General features: G+C 28.0%; 1 protein-coding gene across 1 annotated transcript in view; it reads left to right on the top strand.

Moving 5' to 3' along the window:
- The first annotated feature begins 6,870 nt into the window (after nucleotides 1-6,870).
- LOC124491756 (uncharacterized) overlaps nucleotides 6,871-24,959 on the top strand; it is a 70,058-nt gene continuing 51,969 nt past the window's right edge. The window contains exons 1-2 of the mRNA XM_075735164.1: nucleotides 6,871-7,637; nucleotides 18,741-19,215. Coding sequence (XP_075591279.1) covers nucleotides 19,008-19,215 — 208 coding nt within the window. The 5' untranslated portion in view covers nucleotides 6,871-7,637; nucleotides 18,741-19,007. The remainder of the gene's footprint in view (nucleotides 7,638-18,740; nucleotides 19,216-24,959) is intronic.

Genomic DNA, 24,959 nt, shown 5'->3' with positions numbered 1-24,959 from the left:
TGGCCGAATGGAAGATTTATTAATTAAATCCTTTTTTTTGGGTCTTGTTTAGATGAAATTTTTCTTTCGATTTTGTCAGTTTTGTACATGTCCTTGGGGTTAACAAAATTTTCATTCACAGGATTGTTGTTTTTGTTGTTGTTGTTGTTGTTGTTTTTGTTGATCGATAGAAAAAATTGAGCGAGAAAAAGCGAGAGTGAGAGCAGATGTCCCTTTTTTTCTCGGAACCGAAAATCGAAAATCATAATTGATCACACGGTGAGCTCTAAAAATAATATATATACAAAAATACACAATACACTTTCAATGTGTTTGTAAAAATGAAAATAAAATTTACCAATTGCATCTGCACCCAAAAAAAAAAAATTTTGAAATCAAAAAAAATTGAATTTGATCTTAATGTCTTTATTTTCGAAAAATGAACAAACGTGTGACACACACACACGATGGACAAACAACAAATAATGTATAAATCAATTAATGTTTCCAATGGGGACATAACAACCAAATAATAATAATAATAATAATGACAAGAAGACAACGGAAAAAATGACCAACCTGGTCTTTGGTCAATCAGTATTGGTGTTATTTGTTCGTTAGAATTGTTGTTTGTTTATTTCAAAAGATGGATCATGCCAATTATCCATACACAAGCATTTGGTTCATCCATCTACATTGATCTGAATTTTAGAATTGGTTTGTTCCATACACACACACACGATATTGATTTTGTCCATTGACCCAGGACGTCATTATTGTTGTTCATTTGCAGATTTTTATAATTTTATTAATTGAAAATAAATTACCAAATGTGACTGTTGTACATTATTATTGTATGATCACCACTAACAACAAAAAAAAGGTCACCACACCACCAACAATACATTATGGAAATTGGATAAAATTGAAATCTAATTTTTTTTCCTGACCACCGAATTTTTTTTTGAAAATTTGTACAAAATTTTAATTTAGAGAGAAAAAAAATTTCATTCTCATTTTTCTTACTGAAAGAATCTAGTGATTGATGTGATACAAGGGTGAACAACAAAACGATAAACCTTATTTAAACATAACCAACTCCCAACCCCCCCACCGCCCACACACACGCTCACACACACATTTACAATAGATAAAACTATATATAAAGGTCAAATACAGAAAATGATCATCATTGCTATAATCAACATCTCATTTCCCAATTGGACATGGATCGATTTTTTTTTGTCTGGTAACAAGAACAAGAACAAGAACAATGGTCAGTACATTCAATGGTTCTTTTACTTGTTTTTCACTTTCGCTTTTTCTATTTCTTCATATATGCGTATGTGTGTGTGTGTTTGTGTATGATACAACCAAACAAATTTTTATGAAAGCTCTGGGAATAATCTACATTTGGGTAGATAGAATTTATTATTGTCATATTATTATTATTATTGTTTGTTTCAATACAAAAAATAGGTGTGTGTGTGTGGGATTCGGTTGGTTTAATGTTGGATAATTCAAACAAAATAAAAAAAAACCTTGAAATGTTCAGAAACAAAATTCCAATTTTTCATTTGTTTTGTTTGTTCCACGAATGATTTTACAATGTTGGGAATGATTCAATTTTTTTTCCTATAGATCGATTAATAGATGGTCATCCATCTTTGCATTAAAGTATTTTTAGAGAGAATGAAAAATCGATTAATGAATGTACCTAGAAAAGATATCATTGTCTTTTCGTGTGTTTGTGTCTGTGAGAGAGAGAGAGAAAGAGCTGGTTTGTGATCAGAATGAATAATTAATATTAGTATGATAATCATTCATTGTATATTGAATTTATGCAAAAGAAAAACCGGATAGGTCAATTATTAATTGATTGCAAATACTTTGAAAGTATATAAAAGTACGTATTATTCATCAAAAGAATTCAATTGAAAATTCAATCAAGAATATGTTCCACTGTGCAAAAAATTAGTCTTAAGCAATGGAACATCATCATCAAGACCTACCGCCTAGTTTTTTTTTCGTTCATTACATTTGATTCAAGCGGCTTCTCTTATTTTTGCTTGAATGATTTTCTATATGTTTCGAATGTCGTTGATTCATATTATACAAGTGACCCAATCTGTGAATTTTGTGTTGGTTGATTTCGATGGCTGAATGCCGTTCGTGTGCCGTCTATCAATTACTGGTGAATGATGATGATGATGATGAATGATGGATGGATGCGATATATGATATACACACATATATGATTCTTGCACACACACACACACACACACAAGTTTTTTTTCGATTATTTCGAAAACTAACAATTACATTCTTTGTTATATCAAATAATTTAAAGATGATGTTGATGAAAAAGATGCCGACTATAGCCAAAAAAGAGAAAAAAAATTCAAATGCCACAAGTTTCTTAGGGCGTGATTCCGTTATCGTCATCATCATCATCATCATTTACGATGCACCTATTTGGTTAACATCATACCATATTCAATGATTGCTCGTCATTGTCATCATTCTATCAAGTTAATTAAAGTTTTCTGATGACAAAATCATAGCCATGTGTCTTTTTTTTGTACTGTGTTTGAATTTATGTGGACAGCAGTAAGATGTTTGTGAAAGTGTGTGTGTTTTTGATTGTAAGCAACAATTATTTTGTTCAATGAAAAATATCAAAAAAATTCAATTGGATTCCATTGATTCAGTGTTAAATGATCGAAATCAATTTCAAAGTTGACTTGATTTAATCTTTTTTTGTTGCTGTTGTTGAGGGAAATTGATTTATACTAAAATGAGAATGGAATTTAAACATTTTTTTATCAAAAAAAATAAAAAAAAAAAAAAAAATGCAACACAAATGAACAGATCCGGAACTGATTGGTATTTGTCATCAGTATAGAAAAAACATAAATATAATTCAAGCGACGATGCCATATGGTTTTTTTTTATCCACCGCCAGCGATGATGATGGTAATGGTGATGATCCAGATTTTTTCTGGGCCAAACAATATAATATTCTTGGCAAAAATAGTTATGGTTAATATGTTTTTAATAGGCATTGGGTTTTTTTATGATGATCGTCACAGTCGCCGTCATCGTTCACACCCAAGCTTATGGTAACCGCCCAGCATTTTTTTTTTCGAGAGAGGCCAAAAAGTTCATTATTTCCGTCATTATTGATGATGATGATGAGACCACGTGAAAAAGTGAATTGTGAAAAAAAAATTCGTGCTTGTAACAATGTCATTGATAATCTATTTTTAATAAATGACTTTCTTTTGACCGACAAACAACACATACACATGTATAGAAAAAAATAAAAGTCCAAACGAATATTATTTTTCTTTGGTTTATGAAATTCTTTTTCATGAGAACATTATTATTTCCATATAATATGAAATTTTCTCTTAATGATCTCTTTATGATGTTGATTTTTTTTCTGGTTCCATGTCTTTTTTTTCATAATTCACGGATGACCAATAATCATAACGATGACTTTTGACCAGATTTGATGGTCATTTGGTCTAGGTCATCATCAACATCATATTGTGGTCGACAAATTGTTATTTCATGTGGTCATTCAGGCGAAAGGTTCAAGGTTTTTCAACGTTCAACGACACAAACTGAATGAGATAAAATTTTTTTTTACAGAAGATAATTTTCAATCTTTAAAACCACATCAATGACAATGATTATTATTATTGAGATGAACATGATGAAAATAATTTTATTAAACAAAAAAAAAAAAAAAAAACAATGAAGGTTGTAACTTTACCCCGGTTATAACTTTGCAACAACAACAACAACAACAATACACAATAGATTTTCTAGTACTTGTTAAATTTTCTCATTTTATAAAATGAAAAAAAAATCAACGACTAATTAAAGTCTACCATTTGTGTTTGGTAAATGGGGTGGAGAATATCAATATAATACGTATATATTGAAGCTAGACAAGGATAGGCTATATCATCATCATTATCATCATTGAAAATCATCAATTTTTTTTTTGGCCAGCATCTTGAAGGTATTTTTTTCGCTCTCATTCGTTTTTGAAATTAGTACAAAAAAAAACGAACTAAAAAAAATTGATAAACAAGACAATGAAAAGGAGGAGCACATGTAAAGAAAAAAAAAATCATTGAATTGATTCTTTTTTTGTTTCTTTCATTTCTATGATTGTAATCGATTTTTTTTTCATCTACAATTTTCAATATATAATATATAAATCATCAGTTTCTATATATGGAATAGAATGAAAATCAATCAAACGATACAAATCTTATTGATAATGATGATGATATCATCGAACATAAATAATGATGGTTTTCCATTATTATTGATAATGATTGAAACAAAACAAAAAAAAAACAAAAAACAATTTTAAATTGTTCGGTTCATACCTCCACTGATGATGATGACGATGATGATGATGACAATAGCATGAATGATTTAGAAATTATTTCATTTTATTCATAACAAATGTTACATTCGGGTAGTAATTTTTTCCTATCTCTATTTTCATTATTGTAACCTAACAATTAGCAGCAAACAAAAAACAAAAAACAAAAAGAAAAAAAAATATTCGAAAATGCAAATCAAATCGTGTTTTTGTTTTCTGTACTAGAAAATGATTTTTTTCACTTATTTTTTTTATCATCATCACTTCGTGTTGTTTTGTTTTTTATTTTGCTTGAATTTGATTTTTATTCAATTTACCTGTAACAACATCATCGTCATCGTTCTCATTATCAATTAATGATAATGGTAAAAAAAAAATCAAGAAATTTAGTTTGAATGTTTGTGTATATTGGAAATAATAACATGAATGAACATTAATGATGATGATGATCTGATCTCTCTCTCTCTCTATCTCTATCATGATAATAATGATAAAATCAATGTTAAAATTATTTTCAAATCAAAATTCTAATTTTCAACGTCAACTTGTTCATATATGACAATTATTTGAGATTTTAATTGAAAAAAAATACTTACTGTATCTATTTAACTCTTGTTTACTTTTGCATATTTTTTTGTGTATTGTCTTGAATTTTGAGATTCTTATAATTAGAATTCATTAAACATGCATATATTTTTTTTGTTTCAATTCTATGTTTGATTGAAAAGATTGTCGCTTCGATTCGTTTTATTTGTTTTTTTTTTTTTTTTTTTGAAATAATCATGTTTATATATTGACTGTTTTAATCGAAAACAAGATTCAAACAATTATTACGCATTTTTCATCAAATTTTTTCATTGAATTTCAAATTAATCATCATAATCAGTTTGAAATTGGAAAATTTTTTTCAAAAAAAAAACGATAATCGACAACTTGACAATAAAAAATAATATTATGAGGTTTCTATTTGATTTTTGTTTCTTTCTTATTAATAGATTGATAATAATGATATGAAGGTTTCATTCGTACTTTTTCATTACCAATTATCCAATGTAATAATGATATGAATTTCTCTCATCATCATCATCATCATCAATATGATCGATGTTCGTTATATTGGATATGTGATCGTATATTGTGGATATATAAAAAATCTAAAACGATCAAAATTATTATTAATATGACGTTTGATGACAGAATTATCCAATACAAGAGCAATATACTATAACAATAAAAAAAATACACTGCTAAAAATCGCTGTCAATGTCATTTCTATATAATCACATTAAATCATTCAAATGATTAATTTCAAGGAATTTATGAAGAAAAAAAATTAATTTTTCATCATATTTTTTCCCTGCGAAAAAAAATTACCTGCATCATGTAGAAAAAATCTGCATTAATCATAAAATTTAATGGCAATATATTTTTGGGAAATTTTTTTTTATCATTTGTTTTCCAATGTTGTAAGCAATTCAAATGATGAAACGATGATGATTAAAAAAATGACTTTGAATATTTTTTTTAATTTGATTGTGATTAATTCAACTAGATGGCATTGTTGGTTGGTTATATTATTCTTAAATCGATCAACATTGTTTTTCTTCATACACTTCTTCATCACATATATTCTTGTATTAAATGGAGAATACAGAAATAAAGAGGAAATAACACTAAGCAATAATAATATATGGTATCCGTTTTCATTCGCAATATTTTTTTTTTTTTTTTTGAAAAAGGGTAGTAGAAGTATGTATGTAGCTATATTATTAGAATAAATAAATATCGGATGGAAAATGATTGGCGAACATACCATTATGACATGTAGCCATGCGTCGAAATTCTTTTTATTTAGAAAATGAAAATTCCATGTTCAAGCTGGACATGATGATGATGATGATGAAGGCGTCATATATATATATGAAATGGTTGAAGCAGGGGCAGTAACTTAGTTAACATCGTCATAACCACCACCATCATCCTCTTCAAATCTATCTATTGTCTATGTTTGTGAATTTTTTTTTTTTTTTTTGAAAAGTAGAAATCATTTTTTTTATGATTCGTCTTCTCTTTCATTCCTCATTCATTTTTACCATTTTGTTTTTTCTTTATATTTATAATATACAGTAGTCAATGGGGAAAAACCATCCATCGTGTTCTCATCATCATCATCATCACCCATTTCCCTTCTCACAATTATCTTTATTTCTCTCTTGTTTGAATTATTATTAATAATAATATAATATATATACAAGAATGATGATAAAACATACAAATGAATGTGTAAAAAAAAGAGTAGAAAAAAAAGAGAAAAAGAAATACATATTCAAATTTTGGTAGTAGCATTAATCAATGTTAAATGGTTAATAGGAGTGGCTTCTAATAGTGAACATTGATTGGTTGAATTGGGCAGTCTCGGTTTTTGTCTATGGTTCATCATCATCATCATCATCATCCTCTCTCATTCCTGTATGTTATTATTCGATGAAGAAGTTGAAGTCTGTTTATCAGTTTTATTTGAAAAACCTTACCTAGAAGACAAGACGCGCGCGAACATTGTCAATTCAATTTTTTTTGTGTGTGTATTACAGTGCATTGTTTCAGCAAAATTCCAGTGAGATTCTTTGGTTTTTTAATTTTTTCTAAATTCCTTATTCAATCATCATCATCATCATCATCACCATCATCATCGATTGTTATATTGTCCATCACATATTCGTCTTGTGAATCTAATCATTGAAAGAGTTACGATTCTTTTTTTTCAAATTTGTACATTAAAATACATTCATGTGTTTGTATTTGATATACAGCAATTCATTCTGATTCATGATTCATTTGTGTGTTGTTGTCTGTGTTTTGTGTGTTTAGTTCTGTGATTGTTAAATATGTTTCAAAATTCTTTTGTCTTATCGATAAAGTTTTCATTTAATGAATGAATGAATCATTTCTCCATTAGACGAGAATCATCATTGTTTTGTTTTTGTTTATCAAATCGATTTGTTCATCATCATTTGAATTTCATTCATTTTTTTGTGTGTAAAAACGAAAATTTTTCCTGATTGTTTGATTATTAAAATCATTTCCGATGGAAATTATTATTTTTTCTTTTTACCTTTGATATTCCCCATCACTATGACAATTTCGAATGCATCTTTGAATCACGTTTTCATTTGATCAACAGCAACATTGGCAACAACAATTAAGATAACGTTAAAAAAAATAAAATCTCATCATCAATAAATTGAAACAAGTGAGTTTAGTTCTCGTCTGTGTGTGTGTTTATGCGAATTTTGTTTTCTTCATTTTTTTTTTCATTTAAAACCTGCTAAAAAAATGTTTCACTAATAAAATTCTTGTGTTTTTCTATGCCATCTTAAATCGCTCTTTTTTTCACATTCACAAATACACAAAAAAAAACCAAATGACAAATTAGATTCATTTCCTTAACATGTGCATTATATTTGAACTGAAAAAAAAATTTATCATCGTTCCACAGACATTTGACCCATAATTTTGATGTTTTAAAACAAAACAAAAAAAAAATACCATTCTTTTTCATCCATTGTTGGTTTTTTTTGTGTCTATGTGATTTGAATATTATTCATTTAAACACGCACACACACACACATACATGGGCACCAGATACAAAAGAAACCACAATTAAATTGCTTTTTTGTTTCTTAGCATAGCTATTTCACGGACCTAGAGAATAATGAATATACTCGAGGCCATTTAAAAAAAAGCGAGAGATGTATAATGATTTTTTTTTTTTTTGATTCTCATACATTTATGAATATTAACCAGAAAATAAAGGTAGGAAACTAGTCATTCATAGTCGATAGTTTGGAGACATTTTTCTGCCGGGTAATTTTTGTTTTTATTATTATTATTATTCGATTTCGATATCATCATCATCATCATCATAATCTAATTGTCCTTATGTTTTCGTGTATATTTGATCCAAAACAAAAAAAAACTGGATTTTCAACACGATGATGACGATTTGCCATCATCAATTTCATAGGATCGAATCATCATCATGATCATAATCAAAACTAATAATTAAGCATAGTTATGTTGCGTATATGCAAATTATTATTACATGCAGCAAAAAAAAAATGCTATTCGTTTTTTTTTCTCCTGTTACTTACGTTATATTTCTCTATGTGTATGTGATTCGATTCAATTTGTATATATAAATTGCATGTATATTTCATATTATTAATAAGCAATGATGATAAAAATGATGAAAATCATTATATATCCACTTTATGTTTTTATATGTAAATATATAAATCAACCACAGAAAAAAATGGCCATCCAAAATGATGATGATTATTTTTTTTTCAAAGTTTCGGTTCATTTTTTCAGGTTTGGTTTTGGTTTTTTTTCTCTTGTCTAACCAAGAATGGACAAAAAACATTTGTCGTTCTACTTTGCTTTATACAAGACTAAACACATTAACTATACAGACATGATGATGATAATGATGAAACCAATAATTTGTTGTTTTTTTTTTTTTTTTGGTTGTGGTGGTCAATCATCACCGGCTCCAATTCTCTATGAACAGATCATTCAATCATCATCATCGTTTTTTGTATGTTTGCATGTACAATTCATCTGTTATTCCATGACCACAAAAGTGGGAGGGAAAAACTTATTCATGTCTAACATAACCAGTTGAATTAATACTAATAATCCATTTAATACCATCACACACACACACACAAATGACCTGTTGGCATTTTTTTTTTTAATTTTTGTTTTTTGCTCTCAATAATTTTGTTGTTGTTTATTTTTGTTTGTCCATCAATGTTTTCTTGATGATGATCATTGAATGACGTGTATATACAATATTTTATGATCATCATTATTCCCCACCTATTTATATATTTTTTTGTTGTTGTTGTTGTTGCTTTTATATACAATCTAATCTAAATCGATTTGATTGTAAATTTTAATTTTATCATTGTCTTACATATGCTTTTCGGGTTTTAGAAATAAGAAAATGAAAAACAAAAAACAAAAAAAAATCTTTCATTTCCATTATTCAGTGAATAATAATTTGATTTGAATCAAGATGAAGATCATGATGATAGTAATGATAATGATAATATGATGATGTATGCACAAAATGATCATCATTGAGAGGAGCAGTAGCAACTGTTTGAATTTATTTTATTTTTCTTTCTGCTACCTGAATTTATATTATATATGGTTGATTGCATTTTGTTTAGATGCTAATCAATATATATGAATCTTTTTTGAGTTTGTTTCGTTTTTTTTTCTTTATCATCATTATTTTATGATTGATTTTTCTCATTTTTTTTTTGTTTTTTTTTTCGTTTAAACCATAAACATTTTATATTTTCAATCATATTTTTTTCAATTAATCACTTTTGGGTGAATGAAAAGAGCAAGAGAGAGAGAAAGAGAGAGAGAAAAAAAAAGAAGAAAATACCTGACAAAATTCCAGACACAATTTTATGTGTTTAATGATGTTTTTTTTTGAGGTCAATCATTATTTTATTTGATTGCCATCATTATCATCATCATATCATAAGGATGGATGGATGGATAGATGATCGTTATGATGAACCGAGATATATGGATATGAAATGAACACATTTTCAAAAATATACAAACACATACAGATGACATAAACATTTGTCACACTTGATATTAGAAATTTTTTTATTCTAATTTGATAAGTGGACAATATTGAAACAGTAAAAATATGGATGAATAATTTTTATTTTTATCAGATTTCTTTTCCGTTTTGTCTTTCATTCCATTCCAGGTTTTTTTTTACTGTAAAATGTAAAGATTTATTCATTTTTTTTAATATTTCAATTTACATTTTGGCCAATAAACGAAAAATTATATTTTTGTTTGTATAGATTTATACCAACAAAACACAAACATACACGCATACAGCAAACTATACAATTTTATCTTTGTATATATGTCGCGTTTTGACGCTCGAACGCTTCTTGTTTCAATCATATATGAGATATGGATTGTAACTAAATGGAATATAAATTTTTTTTTGTCCATTGAGGGTTAGCCATGTTTTTCGTTTTATCCATAGCTACTTGGTTGATGATGATGATAATAATCAACCATCTGAAAATTAAAAAAAAACCACTGTTTTTTTGATATGGTTAAATTCGGTTCAGTTATTCGTTCATTTTATCCAGAAAATTGGGGGTCCTCTTTCTTTTTCTCTCTCGTTTTCTCACATGTGATCATTATACACTTACTAATAATAATAATAATAATAATGATATAAGTAATATCTGTCTAGCCTTTTGAGAAAATACCGACAAAAGAAAATTTTTTGTTTAGCCTTCAATGTACCGGCGGTACGCCAAGACTTTGTTGTTGGCTTCATTTTCGTAAAATTCGTTGTATTTGAATCCAAGAAAAAAAAATCTAACCGTATATATTCAAACTATTTTTTGTTTTTTGTGTGTGTGTGTGTGTGAATAAAATAATGAAAATTCAAACAACAAAAGACAACACTTGTAGGATTTAACACACTGGGATTATATTATTCTTATTATTTCGCTTCTTATATCCTGTCGGTCAATCGATCGATCAAATCAATCTTTTTCTACAAACTATTTCACTAGAGTAGTGTTTGTAGATGTAAAAATAAAAATTTGTTTTTCCCTTTTTGTCTTGACATGAATCTTGTCTTTACCATTTATCGAATGATGGTGATCATAATCATCAATGGTCTATGGTAGCGGCGACAAAATTAAAGTTTTTTGCCCCATTCTCATATTATCGAAAAGAATAATCAATATGATTATACTTACTGACAATTAATGATCACCAAAAAAAAAACAAATTGATTATCAAATATCAAATTTCTAATTTAATCATAATAATAAAAATTGTTTTTTCTCAGGCCATAAGATTCTTAGTTGCAGATGGCCAAAAAAATGAAATGATAAGTCAGAACATCATGCTTTTATATACAACAATATTATTATACTATATATGATTGGTTTGGATTTTTAAAATCAGAAAAAAAAATTCATAATACCATTTATGTTCCAATGTCTGTGTGTGTGTGTGTGTGTTTAAATATGCGACGTCATGCCGTCGGGTTCTTATCATATGGCTCCATCATGATCATTGAATTATCGTTTTTAAATACCGTCGTCTTCATCATATTCACTTCATATATGTTATTATTTTGATTAAGGCTCATTGACACAGACATTGCGTTCATCAAAAAAAGAAAGAAAAAAATTTACCTATGATAATGGCATTTAGATATTGACAATTAATTAATTTGAAAACAAACAAATTTTTATTTCAAAACAAAAAATTGATGACATCTTTTTTTTTCGTTGATGAAATGCTTGTGTTTGTTCAATTTTTCTGAGGCAATCAAATTTCATTCTTTCATGAATGTTTCTCTCTCTCTTCCTACCCGAAAATTTTTGGTGGTCATAAAAACTATTTTGACATTTTGTCGATTTTTTTTTCTACACTTCAAACTTTATGTATAGAATTGAAAGTTGTCATCATTGTACACACAGGTGTGTTATGTGTTGTGTTTTTTTTCCTAATAATTTCATGACCATTTTGGCCAAATGGAAAATGAATAAGATGAAAATCAGCAAGATTGTTCTTGCTACCTTTAAATTTGTTTGACATGTAGAATTTTTTTTTTTTTGGATAAAATGGAAATAAATTTCTATTTGTTTCATTCTCTAGTAATCACATAAGTTTATGGTGATGATAATGATGATGATGATGGTCCAAGCTATAAATTAAGTTATCCACATGAAGATTTATCCCTTTTTTACATCTTTATTTTCATTATCATCATCTATAGTAGTTGAATTTTCCATGTATTTTGTCACTGTTTTCACAACAATATTGAAATTGAACAAATTATTTAATTTTGTTTGTTGCACCCAGTTAAAATGTTTTTTTCGGTGCTATAACAATTGGTCGAACACAAAAAGGTCGAACACAAAATGGTCGAACACAAAATGGTCGAAAACAAAAAGGTCGAAAACGTGGATAACGTCAGTGTTGGCTTTTTCGCTTATTTAATGTTCATAACGTCAGTGTTGACTTTATCGCTTATTTAATGTTCATAACGTCAGTGTTGACTTTATCGCTTATTTAATGTTCATAACGTCAGTGTTGACTTTATCGTATTCAATGTTCATAACGTCAGTGTTGACTTTTTCGCTTATTCTATGTTCATAACGTCAGTGTTTACTTTTTCCCTTGTTCAGTGTTCATAACGTCAGTGTTGACTTTATCGCTTATTTAATGTTCATAACGTCAGTGCTGACTTTTTCGCTTATTTTAAGTTCATAACGTCAGTGTTGACTTTATTCAATGTCAACTTTTTCACAATCTACTAAAATTGTACCAGGAGCATTCAATGCTATGAAAAGTCTTCACAGGGCCAAAAATGTTTATTGCTACCACAATCGTAACGTTCTCTTTGAACGGAACGAGGAAAAAGAACGAATGGTGAAGAGACGTCACTTGGAGATGTATGGAGTGTTGTTGTTTTTGTAAATTGTCTTTTGTTTTCTTAAAATAAAAGTCGTTTCTTTTCACCGTACCACCATGTCTGTTACTTTATTTTTTTTTTAGTTTAGGTTAGGTTAGGTTAGGTGGTCTCGGTTCATTAGATTAATCCAAACCTCACCTTCGGTGAGGTTTGGAGAAAACTATTGTATTGACAAACAATCTAGGTGCAAAGTCTAAAATACTATAAATTGGTTCATCGGTGCTTTACACTTTTGTCTCAGAAAATTTGACAATAATAAGTCAACACTGACGTTATGAACATTGAATAAGCGAAAAAGTCAACACTGACGTTATGAACACTGAATAAGGGAAAAAGTAAACACTGACGTTATGAACATTGAATAAGCGAAAAAGTCAACACTGACGTTATGAACTTAAAATAAGCGAAAAAGTCAGCACTGACGTTATGAACTTAAAATAAGCGAAAAAGTCAGCACTGACGTTATGAACATTAAATAAGCGATAAAGTCAACACTGACGTTATGAACACTGAACAAGGGAAAAAGTAAACACTGACGTTATGAACATAGAATAAGCGAAAAAGTCAACGCTGACGTTATGAACATTGAATACGATAAAGTCAACACTGACGTTATGAACATTAAATAAGCGATAAAGTCAACACTGACGTTATGAACATTGAATAAGCGATAAAGTCAACACTGACGTTATGAACATTGAATAAGCGATAAAGTCAACACTGACGTTATCCACACTGAATAAGGGAAAAAGCCAACACTGACGTTATCCACGTTTTCGACCTTTTTGTTTTCGACCATTTTGTGTTCGACCATTTTGTGTTCGACCATTTTGTGTTCGACCAATTGTTATAGAACCGTTTTTTTCTTTGTTTTACCGATCACCCATTCTTTATTTGGTGATTCAATAATTTTTTCGTTATTGTTTATACAATTTTTTTCATATTTACCATTTATGACATTAGACTTGTCATAAATGTTTTTCTTTTCATTTTTGTTTTTTTGACGGCAAGTGATTTGTCATTTAAATTGTTGCTGATTGTCAAGTGTCGAATTTACCAATAGAATCTAATGTGTCTGTGTGTGTGTAGTTGATATCTATGACCATTGACAATTTATGGTCTAATCTACTCATACAGTTTGGAATATGTTTCGTTTTTTTTTGGACCCCACCAAATGTCTTCGGTACACACAAACACTAATTGTTTATGGCCCCTGAATTCATCGGCAATGTCCTAGCTTTTTCTTATCATCATATGTATATGTAAATGACCGTTTTGTTCAAACATTTAGCCAGGCCATTAAGAGCAATGAAATAAAAAAAAATGGAGCTAAAAAATGTTTTTGAACCATAACAAACAAAACAAATGGTTCATAGCAATTCGCGAGCCAATATTTTATACATAGGAACAAACCCATAGCTCCTGTATTTATTTTAAGTGAAATGAAAAAAAAACTGAAAAATGATAACTTGATTGGTATTTTTTGTTTAAAAATGGTGAAACAAAAAAAAACAAAATAAAAAATATGACCCAGAGATTTTGTTTTTTTTTATTATTGCAATCATTTTTCTTCAAGTTTTGATTTTCGTCAACAATTTTCTGATTTCTATATTTATGATGATTATTGCAGGTCGGTGCAAATCGTGTCCGGTGTTTTCATTTTTTTTTTGGCTCTCGGTGTTTGTGTGTGGCCAAATTGTCAAAAATTTTACTTCTTGACTAGCAAACGAAAAAAAAAATTCGAGGCCATATTTTTTGGCTGTCAAAAAATATAAAATAAAAAATGTCGCGGCTTTCGTCGCCAAGAATAGTCATATTCTCATTTTTCGGTTTGGAATGCGTATGTGTGTGTGTGTGTGTGTGTGTGTTTTCAATGTCAATAATATGTGTGATATAATAATTTACAACATCACCATTATCATATATACATAATAAGATTGTTTGTAATCATTGGTGTAAATAAAATGATGATGATGATGATGATGATATTTCAATCTTGTCAATTGAAATTTTTCTATGTTTGTGTGTGTGTACATTTTTTTCGGAATATGATTTTTCATTTTCCATATTGGTCCAATGTTTACTATATGGTTACATAGTAAATTGCATTAATCAATTGACATTATAATGAATGTAGTGAATTCAACTCAATCATAATGCATGCACACACAAATGCATGCATATGGATATAAATCTATTCTTAGCATTAATGATCAGTAATATACAAGACACTAACCCGAATAAATAAAAACCAAGACACAAAACGAGAAAGACATGATTATGGAAAATTTACAAAAAAAAAAAACGAAAAACAAGAGACCAAAAAAAAAATGTCTCTTGAAATTAGCTAACTGACAGTCATCTGTTTATCATCTTGAGTTTTTCGCTCTCTCTCTCTCTCTTTCTCTCTCTCGGGCTTAATCACTTGTTGGCTTGCTTGATATGCCACAGCGATGATGTAAAAAAAAAATATTCATCATTATGAATATTAATATAGACGGGTATGGTTCGGCTTTTTTTTTCTTGTTTTGTTTTATTTTTTTTATCTCCATCATTCCCGATATTTTTTTTTCTTCCCATCATCATAATATTCATTTATATAATATGAATGATATTTCAAATGTATGGTGATGATATTTGCAAATGTATGTATTTATATTCATAACATAGGGATGCAAAAAAAAAACAAAATAATGGTCAGATGAAAAAAATCAAACATGACCACCGTATTAAAAAAATTTTTCTCCCTCTCATCATCATCGTTATGATCATCTTCCTGTATGTAGTATCATCAGTTGGATCGAATCAACAATTGATCCTCATCGATTGATCCATACATTCATGATGGCACATCTTACATATTTTATTTGTTTGTTTGAACCTTATGCATACATTCTTCAGTCAATTTGATTACATTTTTTCCTATCACTATTTTGTTATTCTTATCATGATGATCGAGATTGTATTATTTGTTGGTGGATTTATTTGTTTTTTAGCCAATTGCCATCATCATCATCATCATCATTCATAAAGCGATTAATATGACAGATCATTAGATGGTTATTATAATTTTTTCCTTTCTATTTGCACCAGGAATTTCTATCCATCTTTTTTTTTCCTCATCATCATCGTCTATTTATGGAGTTGAAAAATTATCGATTATTAATCGAATGTTGATGATGGTATTTCATGAATAAAAATTTTTTTTTTTTACTCCGAACAATAATGATCGATCATTCGATCAATATTGACAACAAAAACAACAACAACAACAATAATAATAATATTGAGCGTGTATTCCGTGTGTATTTACATTTATTTACCTGTCTGGACTGTCTAATCATGTTTTGATCACCAAAAAAAAAAAAAAAACGTTTTCTATCATCATCATCATCATCATCATCATAATCATAATCTCTTATTGTAGCATATGTATCAGCAAAAAATGTAATAATCATACCAGTTATCATATTGGTTTCAGCTTATAAAAAAAAATGTAAAAAATCACAATGATGATGTGTGTTTATTTGGAATAATAATAAATGTGCAATATGTATTCAATAAGAAATTCTCTGGTGTAGTTATTATTATTTTTTTTTTGTTTTTTCTTCCTATCTCTTTTGTTGTCTGTCATTATCAACATTTATTTATATATGATGACTTTATGATGATCGATTCATTGATAACCACATGTAGTAGGCACACACACACACACACATATGTTGAATGGAGCAGAAAAAAGAAGTATATTTTTCACTTGAATTTCTTGAGAAATCAAAAAATAATTTTGATACAAGTGTGTGTGTGTGTGTTTTTAGTGTTTTCACTGTCTCCATATGATCATCATTTTTTTACAATTTCCTGTCCATAATTGTGTGTCAAACATTTGTCTTTTGTTTGTGTGTGTGTATGTGTGTGCGTGTGTGCATTAAATGTTCCATTAGTCCATAATTGTATATGATGATGATAATATAGATGATAATAATGTTCGGAACCATGTCATCATCGTCGCCATCATTTTATACTTACCTGTAGATTCGGAATGCATCCAAATGTTGATTGTGATAGGTATCTATTATCGTATGAATTGGTGATAGTTTTTTCATTTTTTATTTTCTCTTCCGAATGAATGAATGAATGAATGAATGCGTAGGTTTTTTTTTTATTAAGGGGCCATTGGTTTTTTTTTGGACCTCATACTACATAGTGTGTTTTTTCGGTTCTGTGCACACAAATACAAAGACAGTAATTTCCATTTTCCTTAGAATGTATGAGCATTGATGTTATGTGTGTGTGTGTATTTTGAATTTTAAAATATAAATTTGGAGAAAATTTTTTTTGTAATATATGGTCAACCATTCAATCTGTATCAGTATATATTTAAAATGTTTGGCTAATTATTTTTTTTTTGTGACATAAATGGAAACGTTGTATGATATGTATTTTGTTCTTGATTATTATTATTATTATTATTAATTCTTATCAACATCCATAAATGATAAAGATTTGCATTATGATCAAGGGATGATAACAACATTATGATATATTAAGTAAACAAAAATTGTCATTATTGCATGTTGGTTATTAATTTTTGGTTAAGGTGATAATTTCATTTCATTCTGATTGTAATGTGTTTGTGTATATGTCTAAAATTGAATAATTTTATTGATTATTTCATGGTTAAATACAGTTATTCATATTCATCATTATTATTCAACTTGGTTTTTTATATTTTTTTTTCTTTGAATTTCAATTTTGGGTTTTTCTTGCTTATCACTAATTGTTAAAACAGTTTTGTGTGTGTGTGTGTGTGTGTGTGTAGTCACCAGTTTGATCATTAAGTGAATAGAGGGAAAGAAAAATTTCAATTTAATAATCGGTAAAAAGTGGAATTTTTTTTTTCACTCCGTTGTTTCCATGTTGTAATAATAAGTGTGATTCAATGCTTATTACACCCGCTATTTGATGATGATGATGATGATTGGGGGGTGGTAGTTTTGACACATGGAAATTTGACGGAAATTTTATTTAATTTTCTTTTTTTCTCATACTTTAATCAAGTTTTATCATTGATTTTTTTTTCGTTGCCTTCATCAATTTTTACATTCAAATTTTATTTTATTTTTATTTCAAGTGAAATTATCTTGATCATCATCATCATCATCATCATCATCATCATGATATTGAAAAAAATAGACAATGGAAATTTTTTTTGTCGAACTTATTACACGTGTTTCACATTCACATTCACAAATGTGCAAACATTCCATGGACAAGGTAATTTTCCTGGGTACACAAACACACTCACACACACACATATTATGGATCGATTACAGCAGCTATATTGCTGCTGGTTGTTAATTTATTCATTATTTGAAAAAAAATTCAATATTTACCGACCACAAAATTTTTATTTTGTCAGTCAAAAAAAAAAAAAAGGAAAACAGCAATCATAAACATATTACATTTGCCACATGTATTTTTTCATTTCTTTTCATCATCATTCCATTTAAAATTCAATATCACGCTTATGTGTTAACTTTTTTTTCTGCCATTTCTTTATGATTGAAAAATATCTAATAAATATTATTGATTGATTGTATAGAAGACTATATCATCTTACATGCATTCCTTTGTTTTTCATCGTCAATATTCTATCTCCATCATCATCATAAACATCGATCATGATCATTTTATGAAATTTTTGTTTGATTTTTGCTCTTTCATTTCTGACTAGAAAGAAAATATTTTAATGTTTTTTTAAATGATTTTATTTATTTTTCTCTTTCCATTGTTCAGGTATATTCATCATCATCATCATCATCAAATGGAATAAATTCAACAATTGAATGACAGTTAATTCAATAAATTTAATCATACAATCAACTTCTATGATCATGATGATGATATAGATTATAATTTTGATCATTTTATTCAACAAACGGTAAATTGTTGACATTTAAACATCAATCACATTCAATTCACCAATCTGCAAGATACACACACACAGGAACAGAACAAAACAAAAAAAATACACATTCATTAAGTGTTGATCCTATTTTGATAATGTCACGTCGTAAACAGCCTCGGCCAAAACATTACGCTACAACATCCGAAGACGAAGAAGACGAACAGAGTGAGATAAATAAAGTTAACGGAAATATCGATATCGACATTGATAGTGACAAAATCGGCAACAATAAGGATAGCAGCAATATTATAATCAGTGATTCTAATAATCAACAACAGTCATTACAACAACAAAATAATTCTGGTAAGTGCTATCAGATTTTTTTGTTTTCTTGCTAAAAATTTAATAATTTTATATATTTCAAATCAAGTAAATCTATCCTAAATCCATGTAAGAAGTTTAGTTTTAGTATATGAGGATTGGGCATTTTAATTTTAGTATTTTTTTTTCACTTTGTTTTAGTTGCATATATTGAAAAATAATTTATGATAAAATATGGTTATAATAAGTTGACTTTTGCCTCTCATCAATATCTTGATGGTAATCACCACCATCGCTATCATAATCAACAACTATGATGATGATGATACAAACGAAATGACAAAAATACAATAGCATAAATTATTTCAAAAAATAATATTTTGTCATGCCCATAATGATGATGGCTGAAATGTTGCCAATCTTGTTCCATACATCCACCATGTTTATTTTTTTTTATCTTATGTTTGAAATCGAAAAAAATATTCATTTGGTTTCATTTTTTGAAATTTTTATTTTTATTTATTTATTTTTTATTTTTATTTTTTATTTTTTTTACTCATGTTTTTCACTGCATATGCCTGTTTCACTTGTCATAATTTTTATATACCTGTCATATAAACACACACACACACACACACACACAAATATTTTTATAATCACAAGATACATATTCAGTGTTGTTTTTGATGGAAAATTTCATTTTTTTTTGAGCTGTAAATCAATGGACGCCTTTTTTTTCGTTCACAAATTGTTCATTTATGATGATGGCAAGAATTTCATTTCATTTCACTTGAATGTTAGTTTTTTTTCGTATATGGAGAACAAGAAAGATAAAAAATCTTTCTTTTTTTTTGTTTGATGCGTGAACAATAATTAAACTTCATCATCATCATTCAATATCAATGATGATGATGATGATGATGATATTCGAGCCATGTATTTTTTTTTGCCATCATAACATAAATGATATATATGTCATGGATGACACATGACACACAACTCTCTCTCTCTGTGTTGTATTTCCACAAACATTTTTTTAAAATTTATATCCACTGGTTAAAAGAATCAAATCACAACAACAACAGTCATATTTGATATCGATGAATAAATTTTTTGTTTTTCTTACTTTTTTTTTATTTGTCTCCACAACTTTACCTCTTCTCTCTTCATTAGATGATTTTTTGTTTGTTTTGTTTTTGTTTTTTTTGGCTTCATGCCATGTTTATAATTGAAATATTATTTATTGAATTTGAATAATGAAAAAAACCAGTACACTTCAGTTTCATTATTTTGAATTTTCTTTTTCTTTTTTTTTCTTCGTTCAAAAATTTTAAATAGAAAAAAGGAACCAATAAATTTTATGATGCCCATATGATTCATATATATGAAAAAGTTTTTTTTGTGAAAAAAAGTCACATTCTATTTTGAGATTTTGTATGAAATAATAACTTGTTTTTTTTTATTCACTATTCACTGGTAATCTTGTCTTTTTATAATGAGAAAATGATGACGACGATGATGATTATTATAGCCAGTGAAATGTACATGAGAACTCGTGTGTGTGTGTGTGTGTGTATTTTTCTTCGATTAATTTCTATAAATCATTTCAATCGTAATCGATAATTATTTTTTTTCATAATATATGATGCTAAATGAATAATAACAACAAAAAAAAGAATTCCAATCAAGTTATTGTGTTTCCATCATTATTACTGTTGTTGATTTGCCAGAAAAAAATTGAAATGAAATCTGTTTCACGCTGATGGTGGTCTTTACACGATGATGATGATAATAACTAAAAAAAAAAATTTATTTCATGATTTTCATTTTTTCTGTTTTTTTTTGCTGAATTGCATAGTTAATTATCGAACCGGTATTCATACCAAAGTAACACATTGCCCAAATATTTAGGGTATCATCAGGTATCATCATATAATCAATAAAACCCAATAATATTTGGCTTTCAAATCCAATAAAAAAAATGTCCAGTTGATAAATATATAATCTCTCGAACGAGAAAAAATTTATGATTTTTTGATGAATAATTAACAAACTTTCTGCTATTTTTTTTTTGTTTTGTTTTTATCGATGATGATTGTTTTTTTTTTGGATCGAAAATCTGATTCCATAATAATAGAAAAAAAGTTATGATTCCATCATCATCATCACAAACCAGATTTCATTCCATTGTAAATAGGGACAAAATATATGTTTCATACCATTTTTTTTGGTTCATACAAGTTTTTTTTTCTGCCAGGTCTGTTTGAATGGATCATAAGCTGATTTTTTTCCTGTTTCATTACTTGCTCTGGTTTTCTCTCATTATTATTATTATTATTATTTGTAGTAGCAGTTATTGTTGTTTTATATTATTATTATTAATATAATATTATAACCAAACATATACACATCAAGCAGCCAAAAGCTGTTTTTTCTTTCTTACTCTCTCTCTCTCTCTTTTTTCATAGTCCCTAAATAATTTATTGTCTTTCGGGTACATTATTATTACATATACATACATATATAAACAAACAGAATAACCGAACATCACACACACACAAACAGAGAAAAACTTTTTCATACAACAAACTTTTTCGTTCACGTTCACCAATATGCTGCCGACGCCCCGGTCTAAAAAAAAGATCATCTCTTCAACATCATCATCATCATCATAAAATGATAATAGAAATAAACTAAAATTAAATTGACTTTGATTTTTTTTTCGATTCAATACTATCATCATCAAAATGCTGATGATAAATACATTGTAAAGGCAACAGAATATTTTTGCTTCCGAACAACAAAAAAAAAAAATAGTAGAAACTAGAGATCGGATCAAATTCTACCGCTCTATCATATATACTTGGTTGTAGATGATATATGGATGCTCAGTTTACAGAACCCGATAGAAAACAGTGGTGGTGGTGGTGGCGGATGATGAGAAAGTAAAAAAAAAATCACTGAATATCACAAGTTTAGGTTTTTTTTTGTTTTTTTTTCTCTCTCTTTCTTTTTTTTCATATTATCAACCTCGTTTTGTTCTGTTCTGTTTGAATGATGGTGATCTGGTTCTCAATTCATTTTGTTTCTAATTAATAATATCCAAACAAAATCCTGGAGAGCAAAAAAAAAAAATTATTATTATTAACTTTAATTGTCTATAATCTCATAAGTTATAATTATTAATTGTGCAGAAACAAAATGCACAATACATCAAAGCTTATGATTTAGGCCTGTCTGTCTTGTTGTTTGAAAGTTTTTTTTCAAACAAATTGATCCATAAAATAAATTCATAATACATTGTATTGACAAGTGTATAGTATACTAACTAGCTACCATAGCATTACAGCATTATGATGATGAAATTCAATCCTGTTCACAAAAAGTATCGTATATTTTTCATTTTATAATTTCGATGAAAATACATCAAATCACATGCATAAATGTATGAATACGTACAATTTTTTTTTCACTGTCTATTCATTTTTCGATTGACCTCTATGAATCATCAAAATGGTCATCACATATAAATCCAATTGGGAATTTAATTGATTGAATGAAAAGAAAAAATGTTCATTTCTAGATTCCATATATATTTAATTTAAATTGAAAATGACAGTTATGGTGACATAGTTACCGTTACCCTTTTTTTCTTTAAATTGACCAAATGTTGACCGGTTACTCGTTATTATTGATAGTGAGTTATTCTGATGGTCAGTGTGGAATATTGTTATCCAATGTTAATTTTTTTTGTTGTTGTTGTTGTTGTCAAAATCCATTTTGTTTCTATGCAACCCATTTGATAGTTTTATCAAGCTATATTTCTAATCTAGCTTAACGATTTAGTTTTCACGGTTTCAAAAATTTTACTCTTGAAAATTTTTAACCGATTTAACCATCTAAGTTCTTTCTATGTGTGTGTTTGGGTTTGAATGATTTATAAATTTAAAACGTTTAGAATTGATGATGTACGTGCCTCGTGCACGTGCATCATATATAAATGTGTACGCGTGTATGTTGTTCATTTTTTTTTTGTTCATCGTTTCTCTTTTATAATAATATTTCAATTTATCGTTCAATTTTTTTTTCATCTTTTGTCTAAATCCACTGGGTCCTGGAAAAAAGGTCAAACACTATTGAATCCTGTGTGTCTGTTGCAAAAATAAGTGTAGCAGGCATATATATTCATTTTGATCATTTTTATTATTATTATTATGACATCTATTAATATATATGATTGACGGAATATTGTATATTGATCAAATCTTACATCCACTTCTATCCTATACGATCAATGATTGTCATCATAGTTAAACTGTTCATTTTTTGACGTTGTCATTTAATAGACTCATTTAAGAGAAAAAAATAGACGAATGATGGCAACAATCACTGATGATCGTCATCATTGATGAATAAATGAATGAACGGTCGTATGTCTCTCATATATCTCTGATTTGGATCATATAAGGTGAAAGGTCAATGAATGGCAAAAATGATTGATTGCCTTGTGTCGATGCTTCTGCAATTTGAGATTGTTTTTTTTTCTGTAGAAACTATTTTAATATCGTTTTGGAAGATTTTTTTTTTATTATGTTATTGTTATTATTATATCCAGACACAGAGTTAATATTTTGACAAGTTACTGACATCTCAATTGATGTAGGAACAGATTTTTTTTCCCATTTTTATCATCGAATGAAGAAAATGTTTCCGTTTCCTTTCACAATTTATTTTACATTCATTTATTCAGTCAAAATAATAATTTATTGTTTAAAAGTTTTTATTTTTCATCATACAATCTTTGTCTTTTTTTTCGTTATTTTCATCATGTTATTGTAATGGAGAACTGGCCATAGAAACATAAATAGAAACCGTTTTTTTTTCATTATAAAAATAAAAATTGAACTAAATTGAATTGAATAAGGTACTATATATGTGTGTAGTTTTAAATTTGAAAAAAACCTCTCTTTCTTTTGTTCGTATTTTCATTGAATGTTTGTTCATAATTGTCCTACCATTTACATCATTTTGAATGTATTGTTTTTTGTAATAATGGTACATTTGGCCATTTTGATTGACCAACGGTCAGTGAATTCAGTCAAGATTTAAAACAATGTTTGTGTATCCGAAATAGTGTAAAGTATTTGTTTGTAGGTTTTTTTTGCAGTAAACATCAAAAAAAAATTCTTAATGGTTTCCAATTAGTCATCTTGAACAATAAATACCATAAAATAACGTCCATGGCACGTGTTTTAAGTAGAACGTGTCGAATATATATATATATATGTTTTCCCACTATCACCCACGCAGTCATTTTTTATTTTTTTGTTGTTGTTGTCGAAATCCAGATTCAAATTCATCAAATGGGACATTGGTCAGTTGTTTTTTTTTCATTCATTGTTTATTGCCTCTCATATCTATATTTACGTAAAAAAATAGATGTATGTTTGATCATATAATACAGATAGTAGAATTTTTTAGCTTCCAGTATAGTAAAAAATATGTTTGTTTGGTTCGATCATTATTTGCATCTGAATGAATGATGAAAACAATGAATAATAATAGAAAAACGATTCGGGTCCAATAATAAGAAAGTGGAGAGAAAAATGGAACAAATGAATTTTTTTATCATTTATAGTTATGATAATAATAATAATGTTTATGTTGACTCACCCCTCCTGTTTTGTTTTGTTTCGATGTTTTAGATTGAAATTAACGAAAGCAAAGAATTGTAGTGTGATTCTCATGAGAACCAGCAACATAACTGGGAATTCGATTGGCAGCAT

Source organism: Dermatophagoides farinae, chromosome 1, assembly GCF_024713945.1.
Source record: "Dermatophagoides farinae isolate YC_2012a chromosome 1, ASM2471394v1, whole genome shotgun sequence".
Lineage (NCBI taxonomy): Eukaryota > Metazoa > Arthropoda > Arachnida > Sarcoptiformes > Pyroglyphidae > Dermatophagoides > Dermatophagoides farinae.
The sequence above is the reverse complement of the archived record's forward strand: the minus strand, read 5'-3'. Positions and strand labels throughout refer to the sequence as shown.